This window comes from Castanea sativa, chromosome 3 (assembly GCF_040712315.1).
Source record: "Castanea sativa cultivar Marrone di Chiusa Pesio chromosome 3, ASM4071231v1".
Lineage (NCBI taxonomy): Eukaryota > Viridiplantae > Streptophyta > Magnoliopsida > Fagales > Fagaceae > Castanea > Castanea sativa.
In genome coordinates this window covers 13,713,131-13,725,366 of record NC_134015.1, presented here as the reverse complement: position 1 = coordinate 13,725,366, position 12,236 = coordinate 13,713,131, and the positions used below count along the sequence as shown (strand labels likewise).

General features: G+C 36.6%; 1 protein-coding gene across 3 annotated transcripts in view; it reads left to right on the top strand.

Annotated features, from left to right (window-relative positions):
* The window catches only part of LOC142627979 (uncharacterized), a 48,488-nt gene extending 38,759 nt beyond the window's left edge, over positions 1-9,729 (top strand). For all 3 annotated transcript variants that reach the window (XM_075801894.1, XM_075801893.1, XM_075801895.1), the window contains 15 exons: positions 1,391-1,530; positions 1,634-1,806; positions 2,546-2,674; positions 2,774-2,859; positions 2,952-3,067; positions 3,185-3,297; positions 3,504-3,627; positions 4,712-4,833; positions 6,241-6,421; positions 6,501-6,729; positions 7,210-7,534; positions 7,983-8,122; positions 8,611-8,735; positions 8,827-9,031; positions 9,291-9,729. In XM_075801894.1, coding sequence (XP_075658009.1) covers positions 1,391-1,530; positions 1,634-1,806; positions 2,546-2,674; positions 2,774-2,859; positions 2,952-3,067; positions 3,185-3,297; positions 3,504-3,627; positions 4,712-4,833; positions 6,241-6,421; positions 6,501-6,729; positions 7,210-7,534; positions 7,983-8,122; positions 8,611-8,735; positions 8,827-9,031; positions 9,291-9,378 — 2,296 coding nt within the window. In that variant the 3' untranslated portion in view covers positions 9,379-9,729. The remainder of the gene's footprint in view (positions 1-1,390; positions 1,531-1,633; positions 1,807-2,545; positions 2,675-2,773; positions 2,860-2,951; positions 3,068-3,184; positions 3,298-3,503; positions 3,628-4,711; positions 4,834-6,240; positions 6,422-6,500; positions 6,730-7,209; positions 7,535-7,982; positions 8,123-8,610; positions 8,736-8,826; positions 9,032-9,290) is intronic.
* The last annotated feature ends 2,507 nt before the right edge of the window (positions 9,730-12,236 follow it).

Below are 12,236 nucleotides of genomic sequence, written 5' to 3'. Positions count from 1 at the left end.
TTGGATAACTCCTGAGATCAATTGCTTGCTTATTTTAGTGTATCTCTATTCGACTGGTCTCGGGCTTGGAGACTCACATTTAGTGATTCTCTCTCTTTGTTCCTTTGTTCTTTCCTCTTTTGTAATTAATTTTCTTCTTTGTTTTCTTCTCCTCTTTGTTTCTTTCTTTTCTTTGTAAATTTTGGTTTGCTTTGTGCTTTTCCTGCATAAACTAGCCTTATCAATATACATCTTTCTTACTTTATAAAAAAAAACATATAATTTGGTATCACATGCAAAATTGAAATCCTCTAAATTCTTTTAGTGTGATGACATCTTATTGCCTTGGCATGCATTTTGCATCTTGGCGAGAATGATGTACACCACAAAGTGTTCTCCTCAACTGAGACAGCCTTTCATTTCGGTTTCACTAATCTCAAATATTTTTATTTTTTTCATTTTAAGAAAATTTCAATGCACGTGTATAGGGGAAGGGAATAAACAATTCCTTGCTTCAAAATGTGCTACAAAAAATTTAGTTTTGTAGTTGTATAAGAAACCAAGCAGGCCAAGGGACAACCTTATTTAAGGGCAGATGTTGAATTTATGACATCAGAGTTGAAATTTGATAGTACATTAATTTAACTGTTGATATTTGTAAATACTCTTATCTCCCTGTGGTCCTTTGTTGCTGCAATTGATGAATTGTTGCAAAATATAGAACAACAGGACATCATTCTTAACTGATTCTTTGGCAAGTAAACTTGATCATGGGTCAGGTGGCACACCCCATACAACGAGCCTGGCTATCATTTCACGGGATTGGGCAAATATGTGGGGTCATGGAGCTGGTCGGGTTTAAAGCCTTAGGCTGCAAATATAAACAAATTGTTGAGGGTATATATTGAGTTCCCCCCTTCCCTTTTCCCCTCTCCCTATCCATAAATAATTCCTTTGAAGCCTTCTGGAGGTGCAACCTTGAAGTTCTCTCTCTCTAGAAATGAAACTATGAAAACTGTATCTTTGAAAATGAATTATGATGAGCATTATTATTATTATTTTTGAGTGTGGGTATAAAGGGAGCAAAGAAGCATCTGTGTTCTCCCTCAGTGTAGGCATTAGGCTTAAAGAATAAATAAGAGGCTTAGGCTGGGCTCCATTGAGCAGGCTACGGCCGGGCCTACGTTTCAACATTAGGTCCTATCTACTGGGCAGGCCAGGTGCAGGCCTTCTTGATTGCACCTGAATCTAGGCTGAGTCCAGCCCTAAACCCAGCCAGGCCAGCAAAATGAACAGGTCTATTTGTGAGCAAGGGCTTATTTAAGATATGGTCTCATTGCAACATGCAGAATTTTGAGTAAACACTGTTAAAAACCTGTTGGTCATACCAGTATGTATCTGAATACTGCAGATGTGTAGATGTGACTGGAGCCTACAGTGCTCAAAAGACAGAGTTGAATATAAGCTTGACTGCAATAGGCCTTTTGTGGACTGCAACTGATTTCATTGCAAAGGGGCTGGTCCATGGGCCTGTGGAGGAAAAAGAAACAGGTTAAATTGCCTTTGTAAACTTTTTAGGGCATAATTTGCCTTTTCTGTATATTCATAAAATTTGTCTTTTGTTTTTGCTTGTGTAACTTTTCTTGAACTTCAGATGTGCATTCTATTCCAAATCAAACGGATGGTGAAAACGAAGAAGAACAAGCACTTGTCATTTCTGATAATGTGAATGACCAAACTCCCTTGATAAATATGGTTGACAGTGACAAATTACTGTTCTCTGTTTTCTCGTTACTTCAAAAGCTTGGAGCTGATGAGAGGCCAGAGGTAGGATATCATGTCTCTAATAATAAATTTTTTTGTACTTGTTAGAATTATGTGGTTAAATAATTAAATTCCAACATCTCCTAATAGCTTAAGCTTTTGCAAGAATTAGTAATTTAATAGTACTAATAAAATGTCTTTCCATTTTTATTGGTGACTGATCTAAAAAGCAATGCCATAATACACCAATTGATGGCACTAATGTTGCAGTAACTGATGTCCTAGATATTGTTTCTTTGACGCTTCTCCTATTTTCATATTAGAACATGCTTGGTGATTTATCAGTTACAGCATCATAAGAGTATTAATGGCTTAAAAATTAGTTCAGTTTGCTTGAGGGTGCTATTAAGTTTCCTTTTTCAGATATATTATCATCTGAATATTTAGGCCTAGTTTGGTGATGCAATGTAGTGAGCCAAAAGCTCTTCTCTTCTGTGAATAGCTTTTGACAAATTCTGTGCGTGTTTGTCATCATATAAAAAAGCACTTTGTGCAACCAATAAAAGCTGAAGAGTAGTCAGAACAGAGAGGTTGAAAGTTGAGCTTTTCCAGATTTTAAACAACTTTCTCTTACACTTCTGATTGCATAATTGTGTATTATCTGTTGCAGTTTTTCCATTTATCTTTGCATGTTGGCTACATTTCCTGCCTCCAATGAAGGTGTTTGTGTAGCAATTACACTGTTGTGGCTGTTTCATAAAATAGTTTTTTAATTCATGGCTAAATGCTTTCTACTTTGCAGGTCAGGAATTCAGCTGTCAGGACACTTTTTCAAACTCTCGGAAGTCATGGGCAAAAACTATCAAAAAGTATGTGGGAGGATTGTCTTTGGAATTATGTTTTCCCTACCTTAGATCGTGCTTCTCACATGGTAAGCTGAATTGGTATTTTAATATTAAGTTCAGAGCTTTTTTACTGTCTGTGCTAATCTATTTTGATTACCCTTCTACCCCCCTCCCCAATATATTAGGCTGCTAATTCATCAAAAGATGAATGGCATGGGAAAGAACTGGGAACTCGTGGAGGAAAAGCAGTTCACATGCTCATACATCATAGGTAAATGAAGTTTAGAACCTTAACCTTGATTCAGAAACTTTCTTATCTCCCTAAATTATGCAAACATATTCTTATATTTGATGAATTTGCAGTCGAAACACAGCTCAGAAACAGTGGGATGAGACACTTGTACTGGTCCTCGGTGGAGTAGCGCGTATATTTCGTTCTTTCTTTCCTTTTCTCAGAATCTTAAACAATTTCTGGTCAGGTAGGTTCACTTTCAAATCTTTCTGTATCATGCATTTTATTGTATTTTCTTTATCTTTTCATTTTTTATTTCTTTTTATTAGTACCACAAACATCAGATCATGTTTCGTTTCTGCAGGATGGGAATCTTTGCTTCTTTTTGTAAAGAATAGCATTTTAAATGGAAGTAAAGAGGTTGCTCTTGCAGCAATTAATTGTTTACAGACAACTGTTCTTTCTCATTCTCTTAAGGTAATCATCAAGTTGACAGATCTAGAGCTTCTGTTTTATGTGTAAGAAGTAAAATATGTTTGTCACATAAAAAAAAAAAAAAAAAGTGTTCCTAAAACTTCTAAATCATCAAAGATGCATTCTTTGAATTTTAATTAATATATATACAAAAGAGTAGCATCAATAAGATATGCTCATTTTAGCACTGAAAAAACTGCGTGAATCAGGGGAACTTGCCGAAACCATACCTTAACTCAGTACTTGATGCTTACGAGTTTGTTCTTCAGAAGTCACCAAACTACAGTGAAAATGCAGCTAGCAAGGTCAAGCAGGAGATTTTACATGGACTTGGTAATGCATTTATTCAACTTGGATTTTTTGTTAGATTCTGTGAATGCTCATGCATAACATGTAAGAAGCACAGACACAGCAACTGTATTGGACAATAATACGTTGGGGACACGTCTGCATGCATTTCTGTGGCATATTGGGAGAAAAAAGTAATTTTTCTATTCTGGACATGGTCATGACACCACACTCTCTCTCTTGACCAGCCATTAGATCTCTGATTGCATGTGACAGAGTGCCTAGGATGATGGGATGTTCATGTTTTCTACATAGAAAGATCCCTTCATTTTATATGGTTGATGAGCTCAAGCTCCAAAACTTTCTTGCATTTACCCAAGGGACTGATGTGAGGAAGATGAATTTCTCCAAGAAAGTTGGAGAGGAGTTGATTGAGAAAGATCGGAGAGATCATTGAGGAGGGGCATTGGACTTGTGATTGATTCCCCATTGGACTGAAATTCCCTGCTATAAAGTATGAAGTTATAGGGACCAAAATGCTTTGGTATAAGTATGGAATTATAGTGGTCATGCACCTGCTCTTGAAAGGACTGGCTACCATTTGTTGGCCCAAATCGTATTTTTCCTTTTCTTTTAATTTTAAAAGACCACAAAGGCTTTTCAAAGTTCAATGGAGCATTGGTTGTGTCTACTGACCAAAAAACCTTGTTTTATAGCTAAAGCTACCATGCGTCGTTGGGAATTTTATTAAATTTAAATACAAAAACAAAACATTCAAACATTTTTATTGTTGTTATTATTCCCAAAACCTTTAGTATGCTTAAAGATATATAAATATACGTAAAAATATATTTAATTAATTAATTACCATGTCTCTTTCCTGACATGTCCTAGTCTTTATAAAATGTTGTTTCGCTGTGTCAATTGTGCTGTGCCCTGCATCCATGTTTGTGTCTGTGCTTACATCAAGCTCGAATGCAAGGAAATGGGGTATTAGATATATATCCTAACAACTAAGCAGAGTCTGTCTATGATGTAATTAAGGAGAATGTTAATGTTATCTACCACGGTAGTTGTGGTTGAACCATCTTTTCAGAGTGCTTATGTTTTTCTTGATTTGTACAAACAGGAGAACTATATGTTCAAGCACAAAGGATGTTTGATGATAGCATGTACACACAATTGCTAGCAATCATAGATTTGGCGGTTAAGCAAGCCGTAATAACTACTGATCACTTTGAATCTGAATTTGTAAGTAAAACTTTCGCACTGAACCCATTTCCTTGTTATTGTGCGTGTTTGTTTTTTGGTTTGGTTTTTTAATTGCACTGTAGCAAGTATTTCTTGTTCATTTTCTTCTGCAAAGTCGAAGGATCGTCATAATTTCTCTGCCACCTTTGAGAAAGCACATGAGATTGTTTGAGAGTTATTGGTTTTACGTAAGTTGAGTTTGTGATGTCAACAAGTAATTTCAGTGCTTTACATGAATGGAATTTGATACATGGCCCATGCCAATTACCATTGTGTCCCTTCCTTAAATAGTTTTTTTTTTTTTTTTTGATAGGTAATCCGAATGCTTTTATAAATGATAGAAAGAAAGTCATACAAGAAGTTCATGATGATGAACAATAAGAAAAAAACTACTAGGAAACTAAGTTAAGGGAGGACAAAAACTCAGAGAGAGAAGAGCAGTTAGTAAACCCCCAACAACGAGACCACTCTAAGAGACTACGCTGGCATAAAAGATTTAACTCAACCAAGGTCTTCTCTTTGTCCTCAAAGGAACGACGATTTCGTTCCAACCACACAATCCACATTAAGCACCCTGGAACCAAGTTCCATATGTCTGACCTATCCTTTCCATGCCACTGATGCCAGCAAGATATCAAATTCGCCACCGATCCTGGCATAACCCAAAGAATCCCAAAGGCCTGAAGCATACAAGACCATAGGGAATGGGTAACAGGACAATGCAGAAGAAGATGGTTAACCGACGCCCCATCCTTGCAACACAAACAACACCTATTAACCAACACCTATTAAATAGTTATTTTCTGTCACATTACCTGGGTTTCTTTAGGATCCCATGGGTCCACCGCATAAAGAATTCACTGTAGGAATCTGTTTCGGTCTTCTTGTATTACCATTTTCTGTACTTTCATGTATTCTTGGCAAGTTTTGTTGGTTTAGCTGTTTGAATTGTACTCTAAAATTGGGTCTTGGTCTGTGTTTTATATGGTAGAAGTGTAGTACTATAGTTTTGTAACAGCTCCCTTCGCCTTTGTCTTATGTTCTCTACAAAAAGTAAAGGGAAGTCAGAAGTAAAAAACAAAAAATAAAATAGAGGAATGAAACTGGGATAAACAACATTTGAAATTAAACGTAGAAGTGAATTATAAGTTGGCTTACAAATTTGGCATACCAGTCTAGTATAGAGCATGAATTTGCCTCCCAAAAGTAAGAGTCCTTGTGGCCCTCTCATAAAGCTCTTCCTCTACCTTGCTGTGTGGGCTTAGGAAAGAGAATTATTATGTACATGTAACCATTTTTATCCAAGTGGTGTTACTAGTTACAAGAACCCTCAAAGAATATAATACTATTTTTTGTGAATTTCTACATATGAAATTCTTTCCCCTGAATTCTATGTTGCTTCTCTAGGGAAATGTTCCACCTGTACTACGCACTGTGTTGGAAATCTTACCTTTGTTATGTCCAACTGAGGACATTTCTTCAATGTGGCTTATTCTTCTTCGGGAGCTTTTGCTGTATCTTCCAAGATCTGAGTCTCCCTTAGAAAATGAGGAAGATGAGTCAGAGCACACTAGTGATCATATTCCAGGTATGAAAAAAGCTTGATGGAACCTTTAGTTTGATTTTAGTAACAAAAGGTTTAAAATTCATGCCTTCATTTTTCACAGATGCCCACGTGAAGATAAAAGATGATATACCTAACGGTACTATGTCCATATCCCTATCCAAAGCAGAAGCTACATCTCTGAGTTCTGGATCAACAACAGCTTTAACAGAAGGCATCCCGAGTTATCTGTTTGCTGAAAAGCTTGTTCCTGTAATGGTAGATCTTTTTCTACAGGCTCCAGAAATTGAAAAGCATATCATATTTCCCGAGTTAATTCAAAGTCTTGGAAGGTACTACTAACTACTGTAATCTGTGATGCTGATTTTCGTGTACTCCAATCACACTATTTTGGAGAAGTGGTGGTTTTTACATAAAAGGTTAATTAATATACTATAGGGGGTTAATCTATTAGAATCTGATTCTACTTGCAGCATTGTATAGTAATTGAAGACAGTCTATTCTGCTTCCTTTAACGACACTGTCAAGTATTTTTCTGCATGGTGTTTACTGTTTCATGACATGGATGAGTAATTGATGGGCCATGTGTGAACAATGACAGCACATTTCCTTTATAGTGACTGTTGTAGCATATTTGATGCAATATATACAATGAATAACGTGTATAACTAAATCGTTGATAATATACATTAGGTTGAGTGCCATGCCCCCTTATTATCATCCTTTTTAATAACTGTCTTATGTATTCCATGTTTATTTTAGGATTCAGACTATCTGTGCAAGTGCTTAACCAGATCAATTGTTTTCTTTAGGTGTATGATGACCAGGAGGGACAATCCAGATGGTGCACTATGGAGATTAGCTGTTGCAGGCTTCAACCGCATTCTGGTTGATGATGTCAGCAGATTAACCATAAATGGTGGACCAATTTCAAGTATCAGTAAACCTGCAAGAACACGTATCTGGAAAGAAGTTGCAGATGTTTATGAAATATTCTTTGTTGGATATTGTGGGAGAGCTCTTCCTTCCAATTCTCTCTCACCTGTAGCACAAAAGGATGATGAGTTGCTTGAGATGACAATCTTAAACATTCTTGGTGACAACATTCTTAAGTCACCGATTGATGCACCTTTAGATGTAATTTCCTCTCCTATCGTATTTTTTTATTTTTATTTTTTATGGTAGATAGAAATTATGTAACCAAAATGTTCTGATAGATATGATAGGATTTGAACCTATGGCGTTTGCTCAATCATAATTGCTCTTTATCATTAGGCCAAGATACTATCAATTGAGCTAACTGGACCCACTTATGCGACCAAAACAGTCTGTGAATATATGTAGAGTGTAGTGGTTATAGATTAGAGTGATTGTAAATCCTTGGGCCTTAGCCCTGTTGTTAAATAGTGGGGTTGGGATTGGGGTGCATTTTGCGAAATGAAGGTGACAAGATGATTTTGGACCATCTAATTTTAGCATTCCAGATCAGACATGGAATTTTTCTGAATTTTTTGTGGTCTTTGATGTTGGGAATTTCCTAAATTGGCTCATCTTCCCCTCCTAATACTGTTGCTGTTATTCACAGATTTTGCAACGACTAGTATCCACCTTGGACCGTTGTGCGTCACGCACATGCTCGTTGCCTGTTGAGACTGTGGAACTTATGCCTTCCCACTGTAGCAGATTTTCCATAACTTGCTTACAGAAGTTATTTACCTTGAGCAGGTAATTCATCACAGAGGTTGATCCTTTACTTGACATATTAGTTTTCAATAATTAATTATGTGAACATTGAGTGTCATATTGCTTTGATATCTAATGTAATGGTTGACCTTATGAAGAAAACTTGTTCAAATTCTGGTCTTCGGGGAAATTCCGGACTTCCAATCTTTGATATTCTTGATTAACTGCTTTACTGGAACCTGAATGCCAATGCCATTCTTTTTGTCACAACAGGCGGCTCATGAAGTTATTTAGTATGATATTAATCTTTTAAACAAAATAAATGCCAGTGATTGGTCAGTTCCATCAACTAGAATAAACTTGTCTTTCTGCAGCTATTAATGTATGACTTCCATTAGGCTACCTCTAAACCCTGTACTTTTAAAGCCTTCTTTTGTTACTTTCAATTGAAACATCTTTAGACATCTACAAAGCTCTGTTTTCCAATGCATTTTTATTCCAAATTTCACATACTACTATCTGTACCTCAGTTACAGCAAAGAAACCAATCATTGGAATTTGACAAGATCTGAAGTCAGCAAAATCTCAATCATGATGCTCGTGACCAGATGTGAGTACATCTTGAACAGATTTCTCACTGATGAGAATGACTTAGGTGCGTGTCTTCTTACAATATGTTGGGTTCCTCTAATGTTCATTTCACCTTCCGGATTATTCTCTTCTGAACCATCCTACTGTTCCTGCAGGTGAACGCCCGTTGCCAGCAGCTAGGCTTGAAGAAATAATATTTGTCCTTCAAGAACTGGCACGTCTGATTATTCATTCAGACACAGCATCCATCCTTCCTTTGCATCCACACTTGAAAAGTGGCCTAGCAGAGGAGGAAATTCAAGACAAGCGTCCTCATCTGCTTGTTCTATTCCCCTCCTTCTGTGAGCTTGTTGTATCAAGGTAAGAGAGAATATCTTTCAGCAAGAAATTTAGTCACTAAAAAACTGGAGATATCTGCCATGTTTGAAATAATTTCAAAAAAGGAGAATTTATAAGGTATGAAAAAGGATGATGCCAGTAAGGTGCCACAATATACCTCGGCCACAATATATACAAAAGTTAAAAATTATCATGATCTGCCTGGCACTATGATAAGAAATTAAACATGAATTAATGTTTCCACGGAGTAGCTTATCCTTTTGATCCTTTTGATGAACAGGGAAGCACGAGTAAGAGAGCTAGTGCAAGTACTTCTTAGGCTCATCACACGAGAATTAACACTTGAAAAGGTTAGTTTAGCCAGCTGAGTTGTGGAAGAATACACTTTTAAATGATTTAAACCTCAGTCACCTCACAACGTTATTTGTTTATAGAAGATTTAGGTCAGGAATTTTTCCCATCCTCCAATATTCAGAGTTGTATAGTAGTTTTTGTACATTATAGGGAAATGATCAATTTTGTTGTATATGATGTGGTGATTTTTTTTGAATTGTGAGCATGAGGCTAGCATTGGTCCTCTGTTTGCATGCAAGAGATGTATACAGTCCTATCGATTCAAAGAAAAATATTTTTGGAAAGCTTGCAACTATCTCAATTTTGAGTAAGTTGACGGTGCAAGTTAAAAATGAATTAAGCATGAGCTGAGGTTTCACTTGGTTTCTGTGCTTCACAATTTCTTGCTACAATATTGAATTTTATAAAAGCTTAAAGCTACCCTGGAGTTTATAAATTATAATCATGAATGTACTGCTTTAGTTGAGTTGATTATGTTTTGCTGCACTTTGTTCAGTACTGTTTATCTTTTGGGTTCAGTTTTGATATCATGTATTTTTCTCTCTCGTCTCTCTTGGATGGCCGAGCATTGATGTTTAGAATAACAGAAGAAGAGAAGGGGTAAAGCTTGATTCTTTTGATATTGCCCACACTGACATGTAACACAAGTTAAATGTGTGATGGGTACTCTATTCAAACCTTTAGTAAATAGTGTTGAAAATGAGGATAGCTATTGAAAAGAACTAGGAAGTTATCCTAATATTTCAAAAAATCTCAACTCTAAAAAAATGTTCTTTGCACGCTTAATGTACGTACTCCTGTATATAATATTAAAAAAAAAAAAAAAAAAACTAAAGTCTCAACTGAATATGATATGCAATTGAGGGTATGTCAAGGTATGCAAGGAAAATGTGCAAATAAAACAAACAAGAGTAAACAAATAACTGATGGCGAGAGCCATCAATCAAAGACAGCCAACCCAACCTTCTCTTATCTAAAACTCAATGAGCAACATGTAATCCCTAAGAACGACATTGGATCTATAAAATGTCATCCAGTTTACCAATGTTGTGGAATGTGTTCGATACTGGTCTGCGAAGAGAAACACCATCAACGTTTTTTTATTAGCATTCTTCAGAGATTATATCAGACTAAGCAACGCTCTGCCTTAGTTTGCCATGTATTAGAAGGTGGTTGAGCCTAGCAGGCCCAAAAAGGACTGGAGTTTGGACCATCCTAGGAGCCTTTGGGCCCGTGGCAAAGTCCATCTTCTAAGGCTCATTAGAGTAGATCCAATGAGATCTATCACCTGAAATAAGTTTCGGCCCAAATTCCGTGGAAGACCTCAGAATCCCTTTAATGGGTGACGACTATTAGCCTTCCTTGGTCATCAATCTAGGAGGGTCATTTACGGTCATAGCTGCCTCTCCAAGGCCACTTTTCCTTGACCAATCGGTTGATACAGTTCTCTTAAATGAAGAGTAAGCCGATCGGCGATTGCCAATAACTCCTGTGTCAACATTTATTGCAACCCATTAACTGTCATTAACCATATCTCATAAGCTTACAATTTTGGGAGTTGTGCTAGGACCACCAAATATTGCACAACTTTATGCTTCAATTCACCACATGACGAGTTGTGATTGGTGAAGGAGTGTCTGTGGACCATGTGGAGACACACTTTTACTAATCACAACTCGCCACATGGCGAGTTGTAGCACAAGGTTATACTATTTTTTGCGGTTTAAGCATTTTTTTAATTCTGGGGGCAGCATCTCAACCGATGAAAAGGAACCAAATCCAGGGCTCTGCTTGCCTTATAAGTATCCATAGTCAAGCATCTATAGTAAAAAAATGATTAATAATGCAATCTTTGAATAGATGTGATTGAATTTCAACCTAGTTAATAATGCAATCATTTTAATAGAAATGATAAAATTTCAACCTATGTCGTTTGCTCTTTGATAATCTAATATTAGTTTTTGTTATAGATGGAATTTAAATCCCAAATTCTTTTATTTGACAACAAATAACTTTACATCATAACATCTTTAACTACTTTCCCCCAATAATAAGATCGGGTAATTGTGCTAAATATCTTTCTTCTTAGTAGATAACCGAAGAACCTTCTCAAATAATTTATCTACAATATTAAATATATTTCTAAAAAGAGTTCTTTGAGTAGGAGCTCAATAGCCACCCTGATACACAACTCTAGAGGAGGTGGAGGTTGTCAAACCTAACCACCTGGAGGGAGAGGAGAGGGCAGGGGAGGGGAGAGGAGGCTGAAGTATTCATCCAAACATATCATAAATGAATTTAAAATATAATCTAAGAGGAGGGGAGAAGTGGGATCGATGCTCAATCTTTCTATGCTTGCAAAGCAAGGTTGACATGTATATATGAGAACGACGCCAATCTCTTCCAGTCAGGATTTTCAAAGCCCAGTACTGTGCAAATTCCCATTGTCTAGAGATTCAACTGAAAGCTAGGGAGTCATGCATGTGTGGTGGAGAAAGTGTTGGTATATTTGGGTGACTATCTACCTCAGAGTCTCATACCAGGTCAGAGTCCTCTCTCCTAGTAGTGGAATTAATAGACCCCAATACAAAATGGTAGAACCTTCTGCTCATCCAACGGTGTTTAACTAGAAGGACGTGGAAATGATTAGCAAAATCCTAATATACCAGAATTGTGAATTTGGGCTTACATCAAAACTAACCTAAAGATGAGATTTTAACTAGTTGATTAAAACTCAATTTATTCATACTCATTGATTATGAGACAAGGAGATAAGAGAGAGAAAAAGGAAAAAAGACCTACGACGGCCACAATAGTAACATAAGTCAAGTGAGGCATGCAGTAATCCAAAAAAAAAAAGGTTTTGTTCGGT